The following is a 27,741-nucleotide window of genomic DNA, read 5'->3' as shown; positions in this document are numbered from 1 at the left end:
GCAAGCAATTCAATATTTTGTATGTTGTGGGTGATAAAATGAGTTGAGTTATGGTCACCGTAGCAAGAGCAGGGGAATGTTAATGCACTGTGTCAGCTTTCCTGCTTCGCCATCAGCAGCAGCATCAACCTGGGAGCAGTGTGACGTCACCACAGCCTGAATGAATATAAAATTGATGCTTTTCGCTGAGAGCAATAGTCCTTCTCTTCACACCAGCACCACAGACAAAGGAACAGAGGTGAGAGAGAGAGAGAGAGAGAGAGAGAGCTAAGGCAGCAGACAATTCTGTTTTTGTTTTATTGCAGTAAGCTCGGCCAAGGCTGTCACTTATCTTTGTTTCTCCCTTCAATCTCTGTCTTGACCTCAGCCACTCCATTGTTTCTTTTATTTATTTATTTTTGTCTGGAGGGGATTGACAGAATGCAAGTGGGTGTCTGCAAGTGCTGCTGTTTTCATACCTTTTGTTCTGACTAGGACCGATTTGACCGCCACCTCCTGCTGTGCCTTGGAATCTCACTTGGATTTCGGTTTTCTGTTGGTCTTTCTGAGGGGAGGTGCTCCAAAACTGCTTGGATTTTATTGTATACATGAGGATTTTCTTTCTTTTTCTTTTTTTATCCAAAGTGACATGAAGATCTTAAATGGATGTTTGTAGTATTTCTACTGCTTTTTCATCAATGTTGATTTTGGTCCATTATTCTTGAGTTAAAAGCTCTGGAAACAACACAACAGAGTCAATTATAACTGGGAGTCATGTTAGAAATACACTGTGGTGTTCTCTGCAGAAGAACAGGCAGGTGGCTGTGTTGTTTCAAGTTCAACTGAGACCATGAAGAAAATTTGGTCAAAGAAAAGATTCCAGGTGAGTCCTATACGCATCATATGCATTGTCATACATTTAGGAAACTATAAATGCTACAGAGATCTTTAACTTTATAAGCTTTTGATGCTTTTGGGATCCAGTCACTCCATCGGTTGTACAATGGAGAGCCAACAGAGCGACTTTGAAGACCTGATGTCTGAAGCGCACTGAGGATGTGTTGCTGTTTCAAGATTTTTTTTCTGTCAAAATTCCCAGTAAAATAATAACTTCTGGTTTATGAATTAACATTATTAAGAGATATATAATTAGAAACAAACAATTGCTCTGGCACTGTGGAGACAATAAAAGACGATGCCTTCAGGAACAATTACATTCCCCAGTTGCCTTGTGAGCATTGTGGGAGTGCATTTGGAAAGATGAGACATGAGAATTGACAGAGAAGAAAGAAACATGGCATCATGTAGGTATATAAACCAACTATTTAGGCGATGTACAGTATGCCCGAATGTTAAATGAAAACTCATTATATGCCAATTTTAATGACCCCATGAAAGGCAGCAAATGAACAGCACAGGATCAGAGAGATCTGGACTATATAGCACACCACAAAATAAATGCTCATTCTTTTGTGCTAACTTTTATTTTTTTATCTTTCCAGAGAGCTGGACACTCTAGCAGGACATTTGGGAGTTTCACTCATGGTGTGTTTTTCTTAAGATAAAGAAAATCATGAACCCATTTGTAGAAAACATGACTGCTAATTTAATTGTGTACATAACTGTACAGAATGGTTAAAAAGCAGCTGCTAAAACAATACATTTCTGAATATAGCTTTTTAATGTTTATGTCACACATTGGATATTCAAAAGGTTTTTAGTGTAATGCAGATTTAAAGGCTGTATAAAGAGGACATTTGTGTGTGTGTGTGTGTGTGTGTGTGTGTGTGTGTGTGTGTGTGTGTGTGTGGTATGTGCTCCCACACATGAGTGTATGTCTGCAGACATTGGTTTCTATAGTAACAGTCTTCTCTTGTCCTCCTCTGCTTGCTGCCGTTATGGAAGTGAAGTTTTTCGCTTGTGCAGGAAGCAAAGCAATGGTAAATGGAAGTTTTACTGATTTGACTGAAACCTTCAGCACAATTTGTGTTATTCAACTTACAATGTATACATTGTATTCAAAAATACAATGTATGTATTTTACCAAAATAAATTTATTATTATTATTACCATTATTCATTATGGGAATCGACTCTATGCCTTACCTAAACGGCATGCTATTTTAAGACAAAAATGCTAAAATAAATAAATACATACATAATTATAAAAATAATAACAATAATTACAGTATGAAATCACTTGTTGTGACTTGTATATTATATATATTCAGAAATTGTGTATACAGCATAAATGCATAGCTTTCAACTTGTACATTGTTGAAGTTAATACAATTAGTTTTCAATGTTGTGCATGTCCAGTATTACCAATGCGTTTCAATACATTTCAACATGTCTCCCTGTAGACTCAGATCACACAGAGGATGAAAGTGGAGAGCCTCGGGTGTCTATGGAGATGAAGGAACAGTCCACACCTCCTCATGGGCAAGCAGTCGACATTCAACTCACAAGTAATGACATACTGATTTTACCCTTAACAAAATGTATAGCATTAATGAAATTCCACTTCTGGGAATATACCATAACATGGTGGTTTCCCAGATGAAAACATTTGTTAAATGTTTCTACTGATGGATATTCCTGTTCAGAATCCTAAATCTAAAACTTGTTCCCACAAAGCTCAGAATAAACCTCTTTAACTGTTCAAATCCTGGACATTATCCTAGTAAAATACCATCATATTTTATATTTTCAGGCAGTGGAAGGACGGTGGTTTCCCATATCCCATGTGACGGTCTAGTGGTGGAGAGGGAATTGCGAGTTGTGGGTTCCAGAGCTCCTGCTTTTCAGGATCCCTTGCCACCTGGCCTGCAAACAAATGCTGCGTGTGTTGAAAGCCCTCCAGTCAGACACCTGGGGGTTGAGGCTCTCGTTCGGGCTTCACAAATAAGTGTGTACTACCCCGCAGTGGGGTCAGAGGAGAGTATGTCCTTAACCAGTGACTACTACGGTAGTGTTTTCAGCCTCTATCGAAGAAGGACGTTTTCCATTTACAGTGCTCAAGATTAAATGCTGGCACACTGGAAATGTAAAGGACAAAATAACTTGAATTAAAGGGGCAAATAAAAAATTTGTATTCAGTGTAGTACACCATAAGTCTAAAGCGATATCTGTTGAATCCTTTCCATAAAATGTGTTCAATTATTTTGGCCTTTCATGTCATTTTTAACGTTTTCGTTGATTCCCTCTTTCTTTGAATTCACTGCAATTGCGTTTTGATTTGAAATAGTAATGAATACAAAATGTGCCTTTTCCTTCACAAACCTTTTTGCATGCCTTTCTATCATGACATCCCTTTTGTGTTCATTTTATTTATTCAATTAAATTACTCAATTTATATATTAATGTATTTATTTCTTTATAATTTGTATGCAGATTTCAGTGAATTACTTCAATTTATTTTGGTTTCGTTTTGTCTCTTAATAAAAATAACGCGCTAACCGCAGGATATGCAACCATTTTGTCATAATGCAACTTTGCCCACAATCACCCTCATTTCTGTGGTAAATTGGACTTTACTACAAGGGAAGCTTCCCCAGTTGTCCAAACCCGGCCATTTCAAAATGCTCAGAACACAGTCACCCCAAGTGATCCAACAACAGATTCAACAACAACTCACAATGGCACCAAAACATTCACGAATCGAGCTGAGCTCCCTGTCAAAACCAAATCTTCTACGTTATCCAAAGTGGAGGCTCCCAAGATGCATCCTCCCTCCACACTCCAAAACTGTCAGACGCAAGTACCATAATCTCTGAAAAAGTGAGAGTTTTAAAGAACAGCACAGCCTTGACATGCCAAAGGTGTATTCATCAAGACGCTCATGGGGTTTCAATCAAACATCATCGCGAAATTCTGAGGATGGAGAGAGTAAGGCAGGGAATCCCAAATACAACTCCAAGAGTGAAGTGGCACTCAAGAGGTCTTGCTTCAAGCAGACAGCATCCTCTTTGGATGATTTTACTGCTCTGCTGCCACAGCTATTGTACTGGGAAAAACAGACTGGATTCGTTCAATGAGTTGCCAACATCATGTTTAAATGTATATCAGAACAGTTATTTGTAACCAGAGACAGATGAAAAGACATGGTGAGAATTTAATTCATTCTTGGTACACCGAGCAGCCAAACATGAAAAGCACCTGCCTAATATTGTGTAGATCCCCTCATGCTGCCAAAACAGCGCAAACCTGCATCTCAGAACAGCATTCAGAGATGATATTCTTCTCAACACGGTTGTACAGAGTGGTTATCTGAGTTACCATAGACTTTCTATCAGTTCAAACCAGTCTGGCCATTCTCTGTTGACCTCTCTCATCAACAAGTGTTTCGGGTTGCGGGTTGACACTGATTTGGCCCACGAGGGGGACCTACACAATATTAAGCAGGTGGTTTTAATGTTGTTGCTGATCGGTGTATGTTACCTTAAGGTCACTTGGTCTTCCTAGAGGATTCATCAGATGATTCCTAGATGTCTTCAGCGGAGGATTCAGAGGACCCTTTGTTTGAACTTCCTAAATACTGTGGCAGCTGCCGAATCAGATTTGCGTCTTCAAGGGAAACCCTGTCCCCCAAGGCAAGGCATCTCAGACCCCTCTAACAACTAAGCTATTATTTAAATGGCTTTTAATTTGGTTCATTAAAAACATCTTTAGATTTCAACATTCAAACTTTCTTCATTTTAGAAAGTAGATTGGCATTCTATTGATATTTCATTTTTAAACACCTCGATCAATATCTTCTTAAGTTAAATATTTTTTGTAAATAATTTTATCCTAACTAAAATTCCAATATTATCATTATTATTTGCTATAACTGTTGGTTAAACAAGTGAACACAATAATACCACACTGGAGATTGAAGTGTCAGCTTTATAATTAAGGTAGATTTGACCAGAATGCTTGAACTATGTTTTCAGGACAAAGGTGTCGGGGCATGTTGGTAAAAACAGGTCAATATTTGTTCAATGAACTGTATCTTTTTTTCTTGACTGTATTGGTGGAAATGATCAATAAACTTTTTTTGTAGCCAAGACTTCAAGGTATGTGCATATACAGAAATTGACTGAAGAGTATATTTTTGTTTTGTTTCACAAATAGAAAATGGAAAGAACACAACTGTGATAAGTTCAAGTTCGTGGGCAATGGAGGAGTCAGGAGGCAGCGAACTGTCAGCGTGAGTCTTTTATTCTCTTGCTATTTTGTGTACAGCGTAGGTCATTTTTGTTGCCGTTTCACTCAGGCAGTAATTCGTTTTCAACATAAACATAAATAGCTTCGTAAAAACTCATTAGATCTTGAACACTCTGTAGAAAACACACCAATACTGTACACTCGGCCTCTCTCTGCTGTTTCTCTCCCATGATTACACTCTGGCGTGCCTTATCAGGTCTCCCTCCACCAGTACTATAATGAGAGGCAGGTGTTAGAGTAATCACAACCCAGGTGGCGAGCCTTACCGCTCTCCCTCTCAGATCAGCACGTTAGTATCCTTCATGCGGTGGAGCCATTGTAGAGGAGCGTGATTGGAACAGAGGGTGAATGCACACTTAGTAATGGAGGGTAAGAACAGTTAATCACTAGACACTCCTTCTTGATGGTACTGTACTTTGTCTCCCTGAAGGAGAGCTTGCGACTTATAAACAGCACCGGCCGGTCCTCCCCTCCCACCACCTCACTGCCCCCAGCCCCCTGTCAGATGCATCCGTCTGTAAAATAAAGGGGAGAGAGAAGTCAGGAGCATGTAAAAGTGGACCCCCACGAAATGCAGATTAGATGCACCTGTCTGTGACCCAAGTGGAACCCCAGAGACCTAACATCCACCCACCCAAGGGGGTGGAGAGAGTGAAGAGAGAGAAGAGGGAGAAGAAAAAAACACTGCTTCGCTACCTCATGGAAATGCCACCATGAAGTCCTCTGCCAGCTGGACGGCCTCTTCCAGTGATGCTGGGTGGTGGCACTGGACCCACTCAGACATTCCTCTGGGAAATTGGGTCTGCAGTCTGAGGATCTTGTCCATGAGGTGCTGAAACATGGCCAGGGCCCTGAACAAACCGAATGGAAGAGACGCGAATTGGTGTAATCGACTCTATGCATTTTTCCCCTGAATCGTGTCTCAATGGTAACCACCGGATTCTTGGGAATGTCACCATGCACACACCTCACCTTCACCCATTTATTCTTATCCAATGTCCCGCCTTGCACCAAGCATTGGTGGTTAGAGGTTTGGGAACAACATGAATCCACCAAAGCTCAATGTGAATCCCCCTTTACTCTTACCAGTATCCAATACTCCCCTCCTCGATCGGGGGCAGCCTGCGGAGCGTCAGGGATCCAGTTCAGTGTCCCCACCTGTGTTCCCCATCACCGGACATCGATCCTGGCAGTGCCTGGCTTCCCCACAGCTATGACAGACTGGCCCAGGCTTACTTCCACACTCATGGGGACAGTCTCTCCAACCTGGGGAGGATGGTGGAGGGAGACAGGGGGAGTAGGAGGGACAGACAAGGAGAGGGGTCCCCTAAACTGGGGAAGGGGTTTGGGCAGGGCTCCTCCCCACTTCAGGGGAGCCAGAACTTGGTGGGACTGGGAGGGATAGGGGGGTGGGGCAGGGGGGGAATGAGACACAGGGGGTGGAGAGAGTGAAGAGAGAGAAGAAGGAGAAGAAAAAACACTGCTTCGCTACCTCATGGAAATGCCACCATGAAGTCCTCTGCCAGTGATGCCGGGTGGTGGCACTGGATCCACTCAGACATTTCTCTGGTAAATTGGGAGACAAACTGTTCCAGTACCACCAGATCGACTATGTCCACAATAAGCTTGTTCCCTCAGCCAGCAACCATCTCCAGCAGGCATCCTGGAGCTGTTTAGCAAAGGCAAATGTGCGGCCGTGCCTCCCAAAGCTCAGGGATCTGGAGTGTTGTTGACTCTGCTCAGGGCTAAGGCCAACCCGTTGCTCTCTTGTACCTCTGCTATCTTCTCTAACAGGTCAAGGAAGGCTTCCGGCTCAGTATTTGGCCCCATTTTAATGAAGGTCATGGGTGGGCTCCAGGGAGATCGCAGCGCCTGCGCCCTGGCTGGCGATCAGGGTCCGGAACACCTGTCGGTCCTGTGCTTGTGCCTGGAGCAGGACTTGGAAATGCTGTTCCTCCTCCAGGCATAACACCATCAAGGCTTCGCACAGTGGTGAAGACTCCATAATGGCGTAATCCTCCAAGGTTTTCAGCACCACTGTGATGAGTTCAATTTCATGCTCTCCCACAGACACATGACCATCCACTCACTCGGCTTAGTGCAAAGCTTGAAGACATAGTGAGTGACCTGATGCCTCAAGTATAAAACTTGGCATAGTAAATCTGCTAGTGCACAACATCTTTCAGATTTATAAAAACATGCATGATTCTTTTGCAAAAACCAACTATTTGACTCAGTGATTCAGTCCTGCACCCATAAGATTCTCTCCCTTTCCTGGCCACTGCGGTGTCTAAGGCAATTTTTTTCCAATCCCCATCCATAATAAATAAATAAATAAAATGGAAAAAGAAAGACAGAGAGAGAAAGAAAACAAGTTAAGTTTCGATGCACAGACATTTTTACCTTAGAGTGGTACTTTCCGCTGCATATTGCTCATTCAATAACAGTTCCATTGCAAGTCATGTAATTTTTTTTTTGGTATAGCACTTTTCACAGCACACATTGTTTCTTTACAGAAAATAATACTTTAACAGAAAAGGAAACTGTAAAATCTTTAAAGTGCATTTTTTTTAAATATAGTTTAAATTGTGTCTAAAATGCGTGATAATGATCAAAGTATTTCAGCCACTGCATGTTTATTTAGAAAAACATTTAAATCCAGATAAATCCAGCACATAAAGGTGTCCAGTGTAGATGAATCTCCCATGACAGGCTTATCTCTCTCCTCTTTATCTGTGTGACTGTCTGAGCACCAGTGGGCGGGGTCAAGGGTGCCAATGATGAAAAAAGGTATTAATGTCTTGCTGAAGAGCAAGTCATATGCAGATATATTTGGTCCTTGTCATTTCACAAGTTCCACTAATTCCAAAGGAGTCTGGTTTAAATAAATGCTCTTTTTACTATTAAGGAGGAAGTGTTCAGTTCTGAAACTTACAGTATGTTTTTATTGCACAACCCCAATTCCCAAAAAGATGGGACAGTATATATAAAAAAGAAAGTAGTGATTTGTAAATTATATTCACCTTTTGTTAAATTGAAAACTCTACAACTACACATTATATGATGTTTTACCTTGAGATGTTTTCTTTTTTTTATATACACTAATTTCAAATCAGATGATTGCAACATGCTCTAAAAAAGCAATTTAAGACTAATAACAATTTCATGAGATACAATAACAAGGCAATGTGAAACAGATGTTAGGCAATCGTGTCATAATATATAAGTAGCCTCTTTGAGACTTGTCAATTTGCCAACAGATGCTTCAGCAAATAATCCAGCACTTTGAGAACAATGTTCCCCAAAGACAAATATGCACAATATAGTTAAAAGATTAATGGAATCTGGTCAAATCTCTGTGCGTAAAGGGCAAGACAAAACCACTTCTGAATACTCGTGATCTCTGATTCCTCAGACGTCCCTGTCTTAAAAAACATCATTCATCTGTAATGGATGTCATGAACATGGGTTTAGGGTTAGTAAATCTTTGTTAGTCAAAACCATTTGCCGTTTTTTTTAAAGTTCAGACATTACTATGTAAAGGAGAAGCAATAAATCATCACTGTCCAGAAGCGCTGCCGACTTCTCTGGACTCGCTCTCAACTTTAGTAAACCTTTGTTAGTCAACACCACTCGCCGCTGCATCCACAGATGCAAGTTAAGACTTTACTATGTAAAGGAGAAGCCATACATCATCACTGTCCAGAAGCGCTGCTGACATCTCTGGGCTCACTCTCATCTGAGATGGAAAGTAGAACAGTGGAACTGTTGGTCCGATTCCACATTTTAAAAAATTATTTAAAATCATGCAATACACTAAATTTGTAGTTTAAAACAGTTGTTTTTAATGATGTAGGGATGCATATATTTTGACATCAGAATATTTAATTCTGTTTAGTGCAGTTTTTTAAATTGATCGGAATCAGAGCTGAACTCAGAGCAGCAACGCTCCTCTCTCCCTCCCCCTTGGTCTAACAATCCCTTCAGTGTTTCTTTTCCTGCATTCCCAAAGCTCGAAAATGATATCTTGTAAGACCCCCAGCAGACATCTGGAGCTTGGGAGTTCTTTCATACATCATGTGATTCCAATTTCAAAATTAAATAAACATCAAAATGTAGTTTTATTATTTTTAATAAAACTACCGATAACCAGTTTGCTGCATGGTTATCGGTATGATAATTTATGTTAGAAAGATGTATCATTACAATCTACAATATATTTGGAATTTCTTCATTTCCAGAAATTACAATAGGAAGAATTTCCGGTTGCCTGGCAGAAGTGTGGTTGGTTGGAGTTTTGTGTTTTGCCAGTTACTGTTAGCTAGCATGTCATTCAGTTAGATTCTTGCTTTCTAAGCTAACTTTCTTTAACTATGAAAGTCATTAGAAGTGAGGACAGCAGGATCTAAGCGCAGCTTTTATCGAAAACAAAACACAAAGAAAACAAGAAACACAGCTGGAACAGACAATCAACACAGCTTTAAAAAGAAAAGAACTGACCAAGACACAGAGAACAAGAGGGCATTATATACTCAAGGACTAACAGGGATAACAAGATGAATTAACAGGACACATCTGGGACTGATCAATAAAGGAAACAAAACAAGATGCACAAAACCATTTTAAATAAAAGTCCACTCTCTTAGGGACCTCTACTGGCTGCTAAACAAGGTCTCAAATTACTGAGTCCCCCTTTTAATGGGCGTCACCTGATGCCATAGTACAAGCACTTGAGAGGACTGGGGCAGACAAAGAGCAGGAGACCACGGGTGGTCAGGAGAAAAGAGGCCGGAGAACGGGGGGGATCAGGACAGGCCGGAAACCACTGAAGTGCCAGTAGGTGGCCAGGAGACTACGGGGGAGCCAGAGGGCGAAGGCAGCTAGGGACACCCAGCGGAAAAGTCACTGTCTGGCGGTATTACAGCATTGGTTGGTGGTGAGCGAGGCTGAGCAGCAGATTTCAATGAGTTCCTTTGGGTGCCATGTGCCACATTACAAAGGGGGATTATCAGCGGCAACAGGACAAGCATTGAGAGCAGCCAAGAGCGTCAAAAAGTTGATAAAGATGTTAATTCAGATGAGAGGCAAAAAAGCCAGGTGGCAGCCAATCATTCTGACCTGTAAGCAGTGATCTCTGTCATAAGCCCTTCAAAATCTGATAATAAAAATGCTCAAGTTTCTGCTGAATTCAGTGTTTTAATCTCATTATCATGTTTAATTCAGACTTCAAACAGACTTCAAATGATGATTGCATTTATTGGCATTTATTGGTTTAATTTTGTGGCTGGGTAACAAGCCCGGATCTAGACTGTTAAGATTAGAGAGGCAGTGACGTAAAATGAGGGGGCACATTTAAAAAAAGGGGGTATACTGTATAATGTATAATGTAAACATACTGTCATAAATTCACATAAAATTAATCCATACTGGTAATACTGTCAGTACAGGGATTTTGTTAGTCGGTTGATAAATACATCAGATCAGTAAGGCAATAAAGGCATGTGCCAGAGTGACTGATTGGGCATATGGTACATTTTTTGCATCTTGTGCCTGAAGGTGTCACGTTCATCTGTACATCAATAGTACACAAGTATAAACACCATGTGACCACACAGTCATCACACCGCTCAGGAAGCAGACGCATTCTGTCTCCTAGAGATGAACGTAGTTTGTGTGAAAAGTGCAAATCAATCCCAGAACAACAGCAAAGGAGCTTGTGAAGATGCTGGAGGAAACAGGTGGACGAGTATCTAGATCCACAGCAAAACCAGTCCTATATGGACATCACCTGAAAGGCTCAGCAAGGAAGAAGCCGCTGCTCCAAAACCACCATAATAAAGCCAGACTACAGTTTGCAAGTGCACATGGGGACAAAGATCTGACTTTCTGGAGAAATGTCCTCTGATCTGATGAAACAACATTGAACCGTTTGTCCATAATGACCATCGTTATGTTTGGAGGGGAAAGGGTGAAGAACAGCATCCCAACCGTGAAGCATGGGGGTGCAGCATCATGTTGTGGGGGTGCTGCAGGAGGGACTGGAGCACTTCACTAAATAGATGATGACATCATGAGGAAGGAACATTATGTGGATATATTGAAGCAACATCTCAAGACATCAGACAGGAAGTAAAAGCTTGGTCACAAATGGGTCTTCCAAATGGACAATGACCCCAAGCACACCTGCAGAGTTGTGGTTAAATGGCTTAAGGACAACAAAGTCAAGATATTGGAGTGGCATCACAAAGTCCTGAAGCAAGGAGGCCGACAAACCTGACTCAGTTACTCCAGTTCTGTCTGGAAGAATGGGACAAAATTCCAGCAACTTATTGTGAAGCTTGTGGAAGGAAACCCAAAACATTTGACCCAAATTAAACAATTTAAAGGCAATGCTGCCAAATACTAACAAAGGGTGTGTAAAATTCTGACCCACTGGGAATGTGATGAAAGGAATAAAAGCTGAATTAAATCATTCTCTCTACTATTATTCTGACATTTCACATTCTTAAAATAAAGAAGTGATCCGAACTGACCTAAGACAGGGAATGTTTTCTACCATTAAATGTCAGGTGAATGTAAACTTGTGACTTCAAATGTATAATTTATAGTATTCCAAGGCTGTGCACAGAACGGGGGCAGCAGGGGCGTGAGAAAATAATGAAATGAATGTGTTAAATCGAGGGCGTATTAAAGAAAATTAAGCGGATGTGCCTTTAAGAGCGCACGCTTGAGGAGATTGGGGGCAGATTCTAATCGCAATGATCCTCCCTATGCCCTATACTCACTCTGAAGTGCAGAGCCTATGAAGTGGGTACTCTGAAGGAAACATGGCATTACTGTAAGAATGTACCCTTTGCTAACAGTCTTGTGGAAGGGCCCTTTGAGAAAAGAGTCCTTTTCTCATTTCATTTTATTGATCTTTCATATTACGTCCCTTCCCGCTGCAGTGCCCTTAAAGGGTGCAAAAAATGGTTTGGATTTGTCCCGGAACAAGTGCCATTACCACAGGTATCAGGTCAGATAAAAGGAAGCAGAGGTTTGAGAAAGTGAAAAGAATGATGAGACAAGAACAAAAGGTCTTTGTTAGAGCCCTAACATAAAAGACACTGCTGTTAAAAGGGTAATACCATGGCACTGAATGATTATTATAGTCATATCTCATGATACTGTCATGGTACTCCAAGGTCATTTATTACGAAACATGTAAAAAACATGGAATATCACACACCATGTCTGAAAATAAATAAATTAACAACTGCAATACCATGTTGTTTTTGTGAGAAATATAACAGAATAGGCCTCAGAACATAATCCTCCAGGTGCTTCGTTTTCCCCCACAAGTCCAAAAACATGCAGGTTAAGTGAATTGGACGCTCTAAATTGCCTCTGGGAGTTGTGTCAGGAAGGACATCTGGTGTAAAACCTGTGTCATGTCAAATATGCAGATCACAAATGGTCCGCTGTGGTGACCCCTAACAGGAGCAGATGAAAGAAGGAGAATATGTAATTATAACTCTAATATATAAAAAATAAAGAAATAAAAATCAGTGCCCTTTTTCATCCTTCCGTACCTGTCCCTGCTAAGGTCTGTGCACGTCACTGGTACAAGGTACAAAGAATACCATATAGTCCAACCACGGAACATATATTGTCAAGACCGTGTAATATCACGCATCTTTTTCGTGTTCTGTCTTGGTTGAAATGTCTTTACCTGCAGAGGATTCTTTAAAAGCTGCACATTCAACGGTTGAGTTTAATAAAGACTTTCTTCTTCAATGGCAAATGAAAATATGTGCTGTTGGTTTCAGTTGTTTGGAGGTAAATATTCCACTTTATCCAGCACTATTTGTGTTCTGTAGAGTAGCCTGTAATTCCGTCACAGTTTTACTGGGTAATAAATCGCTCTAAATTAAGCACGAGTCAGCTGTCTTGATTCAAACTGAACTGAGAATGAACCAATGAAGACCATTGTGCTAATTAATTAATATGTGATGGGAGAAAGGTGCCAAACATTGATCCTGGCCGGCTACTCTGCCTTACAGGCTTCATATGGTTAGGATTAGGTTAGGGCATCTGCTGCCTGCCAGGCACAAACCGTGACCCCTTTGTACAATGGGCACACTCGTTCTGACTCTGATAACAGATAGAGTAGGCTAAGAGCTGAAAGTTTAATGACTTGCAAGTAATATTTAGAAATCTTGTTTCTGCTATTGTCAACCTCTTTTTTCCCCCCCCAGCTTTTGGTTGCCATATTTAATTCTTGAGGTCAAGAACTGAACCCGGGTCTCTGACACGCGGATCAAAAATTGATACTGCCACATTGGCAATTAGGTGTAACTCTCTTATTTGTCACCTATGCATGGTCGATACATTATGACAGTGATTGTAAACTGCAGTTCAGAATCGCGTGAGGAAATGATGCCGACTGAAAATTAAAAAACAATGCATTTACTGTAAATTAATTGTAATTCGATTTTCTTCTGCCCTGAATTTTTCCTGCCTGCAATCCACTTTCTTATGCGTATCTTTGCAGGATGTCCATGTCCTCCCTTAAGAGGAAAAAAGTATTTTGTTAAGTAATGTGTACATTCATTTATTATCAATTACATTTATTTTAATAGTGCATTTCATAATACATATTATTTCAAAGTGGCTTTACAGGGAATTCAGAAATTTAGCATACAGTGTTTATAAAGTATGTCTAAATTAATGAATTATTTGTATTACATTTGCTACTTTCTGGATGGCACATGCATCCGATTTCTTACAAAACAACAGTAAAGTCAATCTATCAACAGAATCAGTCATTCTGTCAACACCAAAACATTGAATGTAGGTTTAGGCCAGGCACGTGCAGAGGGGCTGCTCTAGGGGCTGAGGTGCCCCTGTTCCAGGGTGTGTAAATGCACCCAAAATGAAACCTTACACACCTAAATTAAATCAACATTTTTTATGCTTAATATTATAGAGGGGTGTAAAAATTAATCAAGATTATGCTGAAACTTGATGCATCAATTATAATGACTATAATTATAGCCAATGTTTTCCAGAGGCCATCTGAGATTACTCGCGCACCTTTGCATCAAGACTGTGACTGAGGAAACAAACTTGCACTTTACATTTCTGCCTCATTGTTCGTAATTGTGCTTGTCTATATAAGCAAAATATGTGAACTGTTGTTCTTTACTTCCCCAATTACGATATGTTTTGCATATTGTGGAAATTTAGGAAAATGGCAGGCCGGATGTTCCCCTGGCCTGCCAACTTGGGTGGTGGGGGTATGTGTGGATGGGGGGTGGTCGTGTGAGTGACTGCGGGAGAGGGAGAGTGGTGAGGCTCGTCACCTGGGCTGTCATTATCATTAACATCTATCTCTTATTATAGTGATGGTGGAGGGAGACCTGAAAAGGCAGACACAGAGCATCAGTCACAGAAAGAGAGGAACCAGAGAGAAATCTTCCTGATTATTTGGCCACAGAGGACCCTTTTTGTTTGAGACCTGTGAACGAAGCTGATGAGTAATAAAATACCCATGTTGACTGTTTTCGCTGCCTCCTGACTCCTCCATTTGCCCTGAGAATACCATTTCTGTTACAGTCCCAAATGCCTTTTTGTTTTTAAAGAAAAGATGCTAAATGGATATCCATGGTGAATATGAATTCCAGGATAGGTGGTCTGCCTTTAGCCTTGCTTTGCTTTTGGCATCTTTTAGCTTTTGCGTTGTTATATAAATAAACAAGCATGCTTTTGAATTGAAAAGAAATAAGGAGCTAGATGAATGTTGCAGTAATTTGGTCTTCATTTATGTTCTTTTCTTTAGGTCCCATACCCCCATTAAAGACTGCTTCACTAATGCATGGCTTCGGGATTCATATGCTGCGATTCATTCAGGTCGGATGTGGGACTGCTGGTCTGACAAAACAGTTGTAAATAATGAAGAATGTAACCGCTGGCGAAACTTCAGTGGATACAGCACCTTACAAATGTGAGTTGAATGCTTTCCATCACCCCAAGCTGTGTGAAAATGTACGTTGCAAGTGTTAAACTGAGGTTGGCTAATGCGCTAAAGCTAGCGGCAACACATCAGGTGCATTTGAAATGCCGCCTCCGTGAAGTAAAAAACATTAAGTGTTCCATTTGGGATGATACTACACTTTGAAAATGCATACACTATATGGCTGAGTGCATGGTATACTTTATAAGTGCATAGTGTGTCGTTGGGAACACGGCTAAAGACTCACGGTCTCTTCAATGGCACAAACCGTATAAAGCTGTATAAAGATCTTAGATCACATCTGATCTTCCACAACTCATGTTGTCTGGAGTTCTGTGTATACTGAATGTGCTTGGACAGATATTTTATCAATGTTTTGATTGTAGAATGATTAGAAAACACTTTAAACTGGAGTACAGCCCATTGAAGAGACTGTAAGTCTTTCCCTCACAGCCTTGTTGTCATTTCCATTAAAAATCAAAGATGGCGCTAGCGTGAATAACGTCTATAGGCTATCTAATGAAGCTGTGTCAACAGACCTTGACTTTCACTACCACATGGCTCAAAGAAAACCTGCAGGAGCACCAGCCTAGACATTTCAGCAACAAAACACAAGATCCTTCTGAGAGTCTACCAGCATGGGCCTCCATCGCCAGCCGTTCTAACCTAACAGAGATTCAATCAGTCAGTGAATAAATAATTAAAGTTAAAGAGTCTTTAAGGACTGGGAATTCCATTGGAGAGTTCCCTAACTGATGCATGGATAGTTGTCAAAGAAGTTGGCCAAGTGCTGAACTTTGAGTTGGATAATCATGAGGATAACGCCCGTTTCACACATACTCCGTGTGAGGTGCGTATACGGTACAGGAGCAGCACGCGCTATAGTGCTTTCACATATGCTGCGTTTGTAGTGCGCTACTGATCCGCAGTTTCTGTGTGCCACAAAATCAAAAATGTGTAATTAATTTTGATTTTAAATCCAAACGTTAACTCTGAGATTGTTTAAGACATTGAAACAGTATGAAAATTATTGTTATTATTCTCTATTGTGATTCTTTGTTTTACATGTAGTTCGAGTTGTTGACAGAAGAAAAGCTATCGTGCTATATCTGTTGCAATAAGGAGAAGAATGAGACGCATTTGGGTTCACTCTGTCTTTTTTAGGGTAAAAAAATCATATATGATGGCATTTTGCAACTTTTGGGACTATAATCATACTTTTTTGTTTTTCTTGACCCTGTAATTTAGTAACTGTAGAACACATTAATTGAAATTATGCGTATATGATGAAATTATTACAGTTTCTTGTCAATCGATGTCTATTTTAATGTGAACAATGCGCTGCCACTTTAATTCAGTGCGGTGCAGCACATCAAAAGTAGACTCGGTCCGTAAACGATCGCTGCACTGCTGTACACACACCACAACTGGAACGGAACGACGGACTGCATCCGCGTGCAGTGTAAAAGCTCTAACCTGTTAACATGGGTACAGAAAAAAATACGCACCGCATACGCACTGCAAACGGAGTATGTGTGAAACGGGCGTTATAGTGCACAAACCAAATGTGTTAATTTTATAATTTATTTATTTAAAGTTTCAGAAAACTCCTTTTTGTGTCTTATGGCAAACAAAATAAAAAATAAATGCTTAATGAATGATTTAATGATTTCAGAATTTATATTAATTTGAACCTTTTCAAGTTTAGCCATGGTTAAAGTGATATAATCCGTGGGAATGTCCTTGGGAATTACGGAACAGAATGAAACCATTATGATGTCGTTTTAGGTAAATGCATCAACTGTGTGACATAATTGTGATGGCATTTAACATTTATCTAATCTCATTGATTATAAATGCATTGAAATGAACTGATTAATTCCATGAATTCAACATTTAATGGTTCAGTCAGTATACGTGGACACTTGTATATACCATTATATTTACTTACATGTTTTTAAAGGTGTTAATATGACAAATTTGATAGATGCTGTTAATATGTCAATTTTGTATGTTTCAGAGTCTATACTAATGTAAGCAAATGTACATTTGCTAGAACCAAACTTTACGTAAGAGTACATACGAATTCTCATAAGATCACTCTTCTTAATTTTGTCCTTATGTAAACTGCTTCTGGTGATACATTCACTTTCAGCAAAAATCTGAATTATTTTTCAAAGTTGATTGTTTGTGAAAACATGAATGTAAACACTTCTCTTCTTCGTCTGTTCATTATTTCACTTCAACTGTGTAAAGCTGGTAGAATTATTTTGTTCACATTTTAATTCCTGTGTTAGATCTTACTTTTCCAATCCAAACACACACTGGCGGCCAAAAGTTTGGAATAATGTACATATTTTGCTCTTATGGAAAGAAATTGGTACTTTTATTCACCAAAGTGGCATTAAACTGATCATAATGTATATTCAGGACATTAATAATGTGAAAAATTACTATTACAATTTGAAAAACATGTTCAGAACTTCTTAAACTACTTTCTCATCAAATAATCCTCCATGTGCAGCAATGACAGTTTTGCAGATCCTTTTTATTGTAGCGGTCAGTTTGTCCAGATATTCCAGTGACCTTTCACCCCACACTTCCTGTAGCACTTGACCTTTCACCCCACACTTCCTGTAGCACTTGCCCTTTCACCCCACACTTCCTGTAGCACTTGACCTTTCACCCCACACTTCCTGTAGCACTTGTTATAGATGTGTCTGTCTTGTCAGGCACTTCTCACACATCTTACAGTCCAGCTGATCCCACAAAAGCTCAATGGGGTTCAGATCCGTAACACTCTTTTCCAATTATCTGTTGTCCAATGTCTGTGTTTCTTTGCCCACTCAAACCTTTTCTTTTTGTTTTTCTGTTTCAAAAGTGTCTTTGCAATTCCTCCCATAAGAGTCTTCTCTTTACTGTTGTACATGAAACTGGTGTTGAGCGGGTAGAATTCAATGAAGCTGTCAGCGGAGGACATGTGAGGCGTCTCAAACTAGAGACTCTGATGTTCCTCTTGTTTAGTTGCACATCTTCCACATCTCTTCCTGTCCTTGTTAGAGATAGTTGTGCTTTGTCTTTGAAGACTGTAGTTACACCTTTGTATTAAATCTGCAGTTTTTGGCAATTTCCAGCATTATATATCATTCATTCCTCAAAACAATGATTGACTGACGAGTTTCTAGAGAAATCTGTTTCTGTTTGGCCATTTGTGACCTCATATTGACCTTCAGACATGTCAGTCTATTACACACTGTGCCAACTCAAACACAAACACAAACACAAAGACAACGTTCAGCTTCATTTAATGAACCAAATATCTTTCAGCTGTGTTTGATATAATGGAAAGTGATTTTCTAGTATCAAATGATCAGTTTATCATGATTACTCGAGGATTAGGTGTTGGAGTGATGCTGCTGTCTAGATTTGATCAAAAATTACTTTTTCAAATAGTGATGGTGTTTTATACATCAGTAATGTCCTGAATATACTTTGATCAGTTGAATGCCACTTTGGTGAATTAAAGTACCAATTTACGTCCAAAACAGCAAAATCTGAACATTATTCCAAACTTTTGGCCGCCAGTGTATGGTAGGTATAAAGTTTTTGCAGTTGTTCTTTTTGAAAACACTGGGTATGGGTACTGTGATAAAATGTACCTATATTTGCTTTCCAGTGATGTGTTTTCTCCAGAGTATACGTTTCCAGTATTCTTTCTGCAGAAATCCAAATAAAATGTTAATTGTTGAAGAAATAAAGATTTTGATGTTTGACCCTAGTTTTGTGTTGTATTTATTCACGTTTTTATCCAAAGCAACTTACAAAAGAGGAAAACATAAGCGAATCATCTTTAGGTATGTTGGAGCAGACCCAGTGACTGTTCTGTATGCAGCATCAGAGCCTTGAATTTAATACGTGCATCAACCGGCAGCCAGTGGAGAGAGACAAGGAGGGGTGTAACATGTGCTCTCTTTGGTTCATTAAAGACCAGACGTGCTGCTGCATTCTGGATCATTTGGAGAGGTCTAATAGCACATGCAGCGAGTTCTGCAATGAGAGCGTTACAGTAGTCCAGTCTAGTTATGACACGTGACTGAATGAGCAGTTGTGTGGCATGTACAGAGAGGAAAGGGTCTCATCTTCATGATATTGTAGAATCTAAATGATCTTGCAGTCTTTGAGATGTGGTCTGTGAAATTTAGCTTATTATTGATGTTACCCCTAGATTTCTGACTGTTTTGGAAGGTGTTACTGTAGTTGTACCCAGCTGCATGGTGATGTTGTGTTCAACAGCAGGGTTGGCTGGAAAGACGAGGAGTTCAGTCTTGGTTGAGTTGAAGGTGGTGATCCTTCATCCAGGCTGAGATGTCTGCCAGACATGCAGAGATTCGAGCGGTCACTGTGGTGTCATTGGCCTGGAAAGACAAGTAGAGTTGCATCATCAGCGTAGCAGTGAGAAACCATGTGCCTGGATGATGGGTCCCAGTGATGTTGTGTATATGGAGAAGAGAAGTGGCCCAAGCACCAAACCCTGAGGTACCCCAGTAAGTAGCTTATGTGGCTTGAATACCTCCCCTCTCCAGGCTCATTTGAAGGACCGACCTGAGAGATAGGAATTAAACCAGTCAAGCACAATTCCTGTGATACCCAGCAAGGAGAGGGTGGAGAGGGTGGAGAGAAGGATCTGATGGTTGACTGGGTCAAAGGCTGCAGAAAGTCCAGCAGAATCAGGACGGATGATCTGGATTCAGTTTTCGCCCGTCTTAGCGACTCAAGTCTCTCCCACTTTTGAAGCCTGACTGATTTATGGGACGTCACATTGGTTCAGGTGTTAGACCAGTATTACCATAAAAAGAGTTTCAAATAACATATAGCTTTGAATTTAGTGACCTTGATTAACTACACTTAATTTAACAAAATATTTCATTCTAAACTTTACCTATACAAATTAACAAATTACTTTCACTCAGATCATATATGCTATACAAAAGTGTTTCATTCACATGAGACACAACATACTTTTTTACTCTTTATTGACTTGAGTTGTATTTCATCTATTCATGATTCCATAGATTTAATAAAAAAGAAAACAAATTTGAGCTAAATAAAGAGTACCCTCTTGTTTTAACCATTGTGCATGTCCATAACACTTCCATGTCTATCTAAAGTTTACAATGACATTCATTCCCTGTTACATTCTGTTCACATCTAGCTAACAAACCCATACAATTAGATTTACCTCAAATCCTCAGTTTTACATTACAGCATTTTTCTCAAACTTCCAATTACTGTTCTAGCCCCACTGTAGTCAACATGAGGTCAAAATGTAAAGAGCATTACTTCAATTACTGTAATTGGATATGATCATATGTAATGTTTTTCTCTCTATTGTTTTGTCCTTAAGTACATAGCCTTGCATAATTCACTGCAGCACTGTCAGTTTCGCACTTGTCTTGGCTTTCCCTGTGCTAAACTTGACTGTCCCACTCATATCGGAGGTAGTGTTTTTGAATGTCAGTTTGTGGACATTTCCATGGCTCTCCAGTCTGATGTTGGGTCCTGACTGCAGGGTCTCCCCATTTAAAGTCCAGATGGGGGGCTTTATGAGGATCATGGACATTTCACACTGGAAGCAAGCTGGTTCCGGAGTCTTTACCTCCACGTCCTCTAGACACTTCACCACTAGGATAGACTGGGCTGTGAGGACATAGAGCAGGAAAGGTGGAACTTAGGCCCTAATTGCAATACATCAATACAAAAACAATCTATCTATTTTTATATTTGTCAATCATAAACTACTAGCATTTGTTTACCTTCCACCATCAGCTTGGCTGCAGATGTCAGCTCTCCAACCTCAATACTGTAGGTTCCTTCGTCCTCCAGCGCCACCTGGTGAATGACCAGTTTGTGGTAACAGCCCTCTTTTATTATCTCCTTGTGTTCTGTGGATTCAAGCTCCACGTCTTCTTTGTACCAGGTGACATCACAGCGTGGGGATGAAACAGTGCATTCCAGAATCACTCGATGATTCTCCAGTGCCGTGCGGTCCCTGAGGGGACGGACAATGCTTGCAGGGAGCTCTATAAAATAGAAGTTGAACCAAGATTTTTGGTAGGATAAAATAGAAAATCGTTATAAAATTACGAGTTGTATTCAGTTTAAGTTTGTTGTTCAGACAGCACCTTCAACATCAAGATAAGCAACTGATTCCACTTGTTTGGAAACAAACTTAATCTCTCCAGAATCCTCTGCCTTCACATCGCAAATAAGCAGGAAGTGCTTTGTGCCTATATAAAAGAAAAAGAAAAAGATCAGATTGGAACGACGCGTGGAATTATCTCTGATCCTTGTGTTCTTGTGACTTGTTAACTTTTCTAATTATGTCTGATGCTTCCTCATTAGAGAAAATAAAGAAAGATAAATATATAGATAAAATGTATATACATGTGGTAGGGTGGAGGGCGGGGCCGGGTCGTGATTATACACACCCGGTCCCTTATCAGGCTAATTAAGCCTCCGAGAGGGATAAAGGCAGATGACAGATGGTGGTGCGACAAGAGAGAGACAGTCATTCGACGGACATGGCGAGAACTCTACTACGGTGTATCCCTCCTCCTTCCCGGATTTCGGCACCAGTGTAAAGCAGCAATGAAAAGGAGGAGGCGAGAACCGGCTTGACGAGATAAATAATATTTTTATGATAAACTTAAAAGATAAAACACACACACACGTGACAGACATGTCCGTAAACTATCTCTCTCTCGTCACACCACCGTCTGTCATCGGCCTTTATCCCTCTCGGAGGCTTAATTAGCCTGATAAGGGACCGGGTGTGTATAATCACGGCCCCGCCATCCGCCCTGCCACAATACATTATATAAATATTCACAAAATGAGTTTAGGTTCCTCACCTTCTCTACGAGTCTTGATGGTAGAAGTAGGACGGATCTTGTTGCCATCTTTGTACCATTCTCCAGGCATGTCTTCCATAGACAGCTCACACATAAAGACGGCATTCTGGTCCTCCTTTATGCAGAGATCCTTCAAGCCAGTTATGATCTCTAATTCACGTTCTGAGAACAATGTTCTGAGTACATTAGAAGCTAATCAATGGTACAAAGAGTTTTTCAGTATTGACAGTGATGTTATACAGTAGTGTGTGATGTGGGTGAGTGAACTACAAAGGTTTAAAGGTGAAGAGACCTAGAAGTAACCTAGAAGTAACAAGGGAAAAGGAAATCAAAATATCTGACAGCACAATACCCCTATCTTGGAAAGAAAGCCTTCTATAAAATATTCCTTATCGAGTCTTAGTACTGCTGTAAGCCTTTGCGTAATATACACAGCATTTAAAGGAAAAGTTCTCACAAAAATGATAATCCTCTCATCATTTACACGGGATGCCCAGTGGTGTAGTAGTGTCTGAAGAGGAGGGCATACTGTGAATTTACATTACATTTAAACGTATATATTTATGTTTAGTAGGGAAATAAATGTACAGCACAAATTATGGTTACTGCAGAGACGCTGTCCCGTCCCTTACTGAAACGGAAAATATGATTGGTTAGCAAATATCCAATCACATCTGACATGTGTTCTGATTGGTGGATCAGATTAGTCGCATTAGTCTGTCTTGCCCGTGCCATCAGTTGCGATCCCGATTCTCGCAGCTCTGTGCGAGTTTAGCGAGAATCTCTGTACAGTTTTAAAAACACACAGACAATTCACTCAACGGTGCTTTGGCGTCACGTTAGTAGATGCAAAAGTTAATGTTCCAGGTCAAAAGCCTACTCGTTGTTCTGACGGCCATACGTATAATCACTTATTATACGTGGGCATACTGGAAAAATCCTAAGAAAGATAGGTGGGCATATGGCATATGCCTAGTGTACCCTAGACATCACTACTGCTGTTTAATCCATGTCTCCTGAAGCGATACCATCACTTTTGTTGAGAAACATACAAAAATGTAACTCCTCATGAGAGGAGCTCGTTCACACACTTCCATGTGCTTGATGTATGTTCAGACTTATGTACACAAACTAAACCTGAGATTAATGGGTCAAAATCAAATGTTTTCTTTTTAAAGAAGATTTACCTGGAGAATATAATATCCAAGGGACATACAGTGACATTCTGTAAAATCCTTTATCCAGCATTAAACAAATGCAAACCTAACAAACGGTAAATGAACAGTTTACATGTTATCTCACTTCCACATCATCTTTTCCCTTATTTCTTATTTATACTTACACTTTTATCTGAAAAAGTAGGTTTAGGCTTAGCCTACAATTAAAGGGATAGTTCACCCAAAAATGAAAATGTACTCACCCTCAAGCCATCCTAGGTGTATATGACTTTCTTCTTTCAGCCAAACACAATCAGAGTTATATAAAAAATATCCGGCTCGTCCAAGCTTTATAATGGGAGTGAATGGTACCTTACATTTTGAAGCACAAAAAAGTAATCCATCCATCATAGAAGTAATCCATACGGCTCCAGGGGGTTAATAAAGTCCTTCTGAAGCAATGTAAGTAAAATATCCATATTTATAACTTTATAAACTATAATCACTGGCTTCCGGTAACGGCCGTCCGCACGCTCACAAGAGAGACGAGCTCCGGCGAGAGAAGTGATGAACGCAGAAGCGCGGAGGATAGAGGAAGCCAGTGAACACGTGGACGGCCGTTACAGGAAGCCAGTGATTATAGTTTATAAAGTTATAAATATGGATATGTTTCTTACACAAACGCATCGCTTCAGAAGGCCTTTATTAACCCCTGGAGATATTCCGATTAAAGAGCCGGATCTTTTTTTTATATAACTCCGATTGTGTTTGGCTGAAAGAAGAAAGTCATATACACCTAGGATGGCTTGAGGATGAGTCAATTATGGGATCATTTTCATTTTTGGTTAAAGTAAGCCTTTTTTTATCACTAATATTTTATTGACAAACATTATTTTCAAATCCCGATGTTCATCTCCAATGTGCAAAATAAAACATTTATTGGGAGTTATACAGTATCTTAAAATCCTGCTCTGACACGATCGTTCAATCGTGAGGTGTCTTCCTCAAGAGGGTGTTTACCCGCCGAAAAGCAGAATCCTCCATTGGGCTTCTTACAAAACTCGTTTTTTACAGGAAACATTTTGTACGTGAAATGTTTGCTTGTTTAAATCAAGGATTGGATGAAAAATATCAATGGAAATCCGTCCATGTAATCTCTTAAAATAAAAAAAAAAACAATTGTCCAAACAACTGTGATTGGAGCATCCTGAACAGCGCTGAGAAAAGTAACAGATGCCACGTGACGACACCGTTTATCTGCCGCTTCTGAAGAGTTAGGGAGTTAGGGAATTTTCTGAGAGTTGATAGGGACATGTCCATATCATCCCGACCTAAATCTACGCCTATGGACGACATCATGAATCAGAGGAGCCATCAGCTGATTGCAGCTAACTCATGTGGCCTTTTGAATAAGTGCTTAATCTTTGGTCTGTTGGTCTCACCCAAAGCAACTGTATCACTTCAGAAGACATAAGACACTCAAGTCGTATGGATTACATACCCTACATCATACTGTAAATCCTTCAAAACATCTTTGTGCTCCGCAGAAGACAGAAAGTCATACGAGTTTGTGACAGTATGAGTAAATGATGAGAGAATGACTGTTTTGGGATGAACTTCACCTTTAAGAATTAGCTTTATTAACATCATTCCCTTACATTTGTGGGAACTAAGTAGAACTCTATGACTATGAGTTTTCTCAAATTTATTTGAAGCTGGGAAAGTGATGAAAACTGAACACCTAAGCAATTTGGACTTACCGTAGACCTCAAGTTTGCAGAATGTGCTGAGGTCCCCAATGTCACAGGTATAAAGGCCTGAGTCAGAGCTGCTGCACTCCAGGATCTGTAAATAGCGTTTGTGTCCCATGGAATAAATCCTCAAAGTCTTATTGGATTTCAGCTCCACACCGTTCTGGCAATCAAACCACAGATAGAAAGCGTCTCAGTGGAATGTGTTGTTGGGCTCTTACATGTTTAAATATGTGTAACCAGTACCTTCTGCCATTTGACGTCTACATTTTGCCTAGACAGCTCACACTCCAAAGTGACTGAAGAGCCCTCCTCAAACCTGACATCAGACAGCTTCTTTATGATTATTACTGGAGTTTCTAAGAAATGAATGCATAATATATGTTGAGTAAATAGCTGTGTATGTAAATTATGTGACATCAGGGCTGGACTGGTAATCTGGCATACCGGGCATTTTTCCGGTGGGCCGATGGATTTTGGGGCCGATCAGGGGCGGACTGGCTATCGGGAGAACCGAGCGGGCCGGTGGATCGGCCGTGAAACGTGCCGAATGGGCCGTGATAAGCTGAAATGAGCCGCCACGTTTGACCACAAAACTGTGCCGCGATATGCAGAAAAGGGCAGCGAACACCATGTAAAATGTAAAATCCCGGGCTGGTTTCTCTTCCCAGTCCAGCCCTGGTGACAACCTATGAATTCCAATTGATTAATGTTTTGGTACTAGCTTGACTTTATCAAAGGACTCAACATAACAAACATTACTGTCATGTCACGTTTTTATTATAAATACTGAAACATCTGGCATTCATTCAAAATGTATAGAATGGTTTTAATCTGATTGTGAGCTCCATTGAACTGTCTTTACACCAAATGGATTGGTGGTGGTGTAGTGGGCTAAAGCACAGAACTGGTAATCAGAAGGTTGCTGGTTTGATCCCCATTGTGTCCTTGAGTAAGACACTTAACTCCAGGTTGCTCCGGGGGGATTGTCCCTGTAATAAGTGCACTGTAAGTCACTTTAGATAAAAGCATCTGCCAAATGCATAAATGGAAATGTAAATGATTACCATCAGAAAACTCACAGAGTTGACAGCTGAGGATGTCGACAAAATACTCTTACAAAATCTAGAGTTCTGGCAAACCAATGTGGAAAACATGCTGCAAATTTGCAACTCATTAATTTCACATGCAAATGAGCTTTGCTCCAAACTCTTCATTGTTGTTGTAGGTTTGCCATAGAAGTGTTTGCCAGTAGTGGAAAATGGTCCATTGTTTCCAAAGTTTGCTGCAGTTGAACTCTGGTGGAGAGCTGCAACCTTCTGGCAATCATTTTGTGGGAAACTGAAAAGCTCATTTGAATGTGAACAAAAAAGTTCAATCCAGTAGTGATTTTGTTTGGCTCAACTATGCTCAGATTCAGGCAAACTGCAGTACCAATTAGCCATCTCGATTTCAGTGTTATGGGTATTTATTGTCTTTTGCATTCATTGAGCCCCTCATTTGATCAGCATGCATACATGTCTGCTGCTTTCTGTCTCATTTACATACTCACCTTTGACTAGCAGCCTGGCAGTAGATCTCAGACCCTCTGCTGAGAAGACAATGCTCCCCGTATCCTCTAGCGTGAGGTTGGAGAGAGTGAGACCATGTACTCGTCCGTTAGAACTAACACGGCGGGTGTTACCAGGCTTGACACGCAGACCATCTTTCTGCCACACACCCTCCACATCAGCATGAGAAAGCTCCACCTCGAAGGATGCTGTCTCTCTCTCAAATGTCTCAGTGTCCATCAGCCCCTTACGTATGGTGATCTTCCTTGCTTTAAGAGTAGCAGAACTTTACAATGCATTATAAATATGCGTCTGTGTAATATCGACCACACCATGAAATGACATTGATTTTCTTTCTCATAGTGGGTCAAAACATAAAATAGCGATAAGACTTGCCATCACTTAAACTTACAGCATTATCAAATCCAAACATCTTACTGCATCACTGCCAGTAACTGGAGGTGACTGAAACTGATCTGGCCATCTGTGGTTTACTTACGCTCCACATTGAGTTTGACTTGTGTGCGATCATGGAGGGTCTCACAGCGGTAGGTGCCTCGATCAGACAGGCTGAGGTTAGTGATGGTTAAGATGCATTTGCAGCCATTCTTGGTCAGTTTATGTCGGGGTCCTGGCTGGATCACCACCCCCTGTCTTATCCACTGCACCTCCCCAGACTCCAGGCTCACTTCTGTCTCTAACACAGCCTCCCCAAACTCCTCAGCCATCACTGCATCCATTCTCTTTGTAAACAACACCTGTGCCTCTGTGTAAAATATAAAAGAATAGAGTTGAGGCCACATTTATTCACCCATTATGCTTTGCATTATGTTCTTTCAGGGAGGAAAAGGAGATGTTTAGCAGAATCCATGCAGTTCTATGTAAAATGCTGACCTTTGTAGTTGTGTTCCAGTCTTATCTATACATCTATATCTATATTAGGGGTGTTTGTGAGCTGTGAAACGGCCTCCTCCGTGGAGAGGTGGTGCTGAGTGCTAACAGGAAAACAGAGCAACATATCTACAGTATATAATGGAGGTGAGAAGATCGATGGTAAACGACAAGTAGTTTGTAGTGGTACAGTTTGTGGAATTTGCCGAATGACAGAGTCATATCCCGACGCTACAGTACATGAATCATATCGTGTTATTTATTATGCGATGCAGAAACAGCAGCAAAGTCGCGCCGTTCC

The 27,741-nt window shown here is 40.4% G+C and overlaps 2 protein-coding genes and 1 long non-coding RNA gene across 8 annotated transcripts in view; 2 read left to right on the top strand and 1 right to left on the bottom strand.

Moving 5' to 3' along the window:
• LOC127654050 (uncharacterized) overlaps positions 1-27,741 on the top strand; it is a 165,180-nt gene that overhangs the window by 25,085 nt on the left and 112,354 nt on the right. The gene's annotated exons all lie outside the window — the stretch shown is intronic.
• Positions 156-4,874, top strand: spega (striated muscle enriched protein kinase a). 3 transcript variants are annotated; one of them, XM_052140999.1, is made up of 6 exons: positions 156-238; positions 475-862; positions 1,482-1,524; positions 1,890-1,919; positions 2,342-2,446; positions 2,692-4,874. In XM_052140999.1, the coding sequence occupies exons 2-6, from the start codon at positions 830-832 to the stop codon at positions 3,003-3,005; spliced, it is 525 nt and encodes a 174-aa protein (XP_051996959.1). In that variant the 5' UTR covers positions 156-238; positions 475-829; the 3' UTR covers positions 3,006-4,874. The 3 variants fall into 3 exon arrangements, 2 of the variants coding, with proteins under 2 accessions (XP_051996959.1, XP_051996958.1); XR_007971890.1 differs by lacking the exon at positions 156-238 and having other exon boundaries at positions 320-862; positions 1,885-1,919; XM_052140998.1 differs by lacking the exon at positions 156-238 and having other exon boundaries at positions 320-862.
• obsl1a (obscurin like cytoskeletal adaptor 1a) overlaps positions 18,941-27,741 on the bottom strand; it is a 34,296-nt gene continuing 25,495 nt past the window's right edge. For 2 of the 4 annotated variants that reach the window (XM_052140937.1, XM_052140938.1), the window contains 8 exons: positions 27,049-27,315; positions 26,552-26,818; positions 25,246-25,358; positions 25,009-25,162; positions 22,092-22,253; positions 21,363-21,467; positions 20,994-21,260; positions 18,942-20,877 (listed from right to left, as the gene is read on the bottom strand). In XM_052140937.1, coding sequence (XP_051996897.1) covers positions 20,603-20,877; positions 20,994-21,260; positions 21,363-21,467; positions 22,092-22,253; positions 25,009-25,162; positions 25,246-25,358; positions 26,552-26,818; positions 27,049-27,315 — 1,610 coding nt within the window. In that variant the 3' untranslated portion in view covers positions 18,942-20,602. Of the gene's footprint in view, positions 20,878-20,993; positions 21,261-21,362; positions 21,468-22,091; positions 22,254-25,008; positions 25,163-25,245; positions 25,359-26,551; positions 26,819-27,048; positions 27,316-27,741 lie in introns of all 4 variants that reach the window. The other 2 variants (XM_052140936.1, XM_052140939.1) reach the window with 2 other exon arrangements.

This window comes from Xyrauchen texanus, chromosome 13, assembly GCF_025860055.1.
Source record: "Xyrauchen texanus isolate HMW12.3.18 chromosome 13, RBS_HiC_50CHRs, whole genome shotgun sequence".
NCBI classification, from domain to species: Eukaryota; Metazoa; Chordata; class Actinopteri; order Cypriniformes; family Catostomidae; genus Xyrauchen; species Xyrauchen texanus.
Note: the sequence above shows the minus strand (reverse complement) of the source record. Positions and strands in the feature narration are given on the sequence as shown.

Excerpts from the sequence above, each read along its gene's own strand:
- spega (XM_052140999.1), top strand. The coding sequence starts at position 830 with ATGAAGAAAATTTGGTCAAAGAAAAGATTCCAG. Across the intron at positions 1,525-1,889 it reads ATTTGGGAGTTTCACTCATG|TTTTTCGCTTGTGCAGGAAG; the intron begins GTGTGTTTTTCT and ends ATGGAAGTGAAG. Across the intron at positions 1,920-2,341 it reads GTGCAGGAAGCAAAGCAATG|ACTCAGATCACACAGAGGAT; the intron begins GTAAATGGAAGT and ends GTCTCCCTGTAG.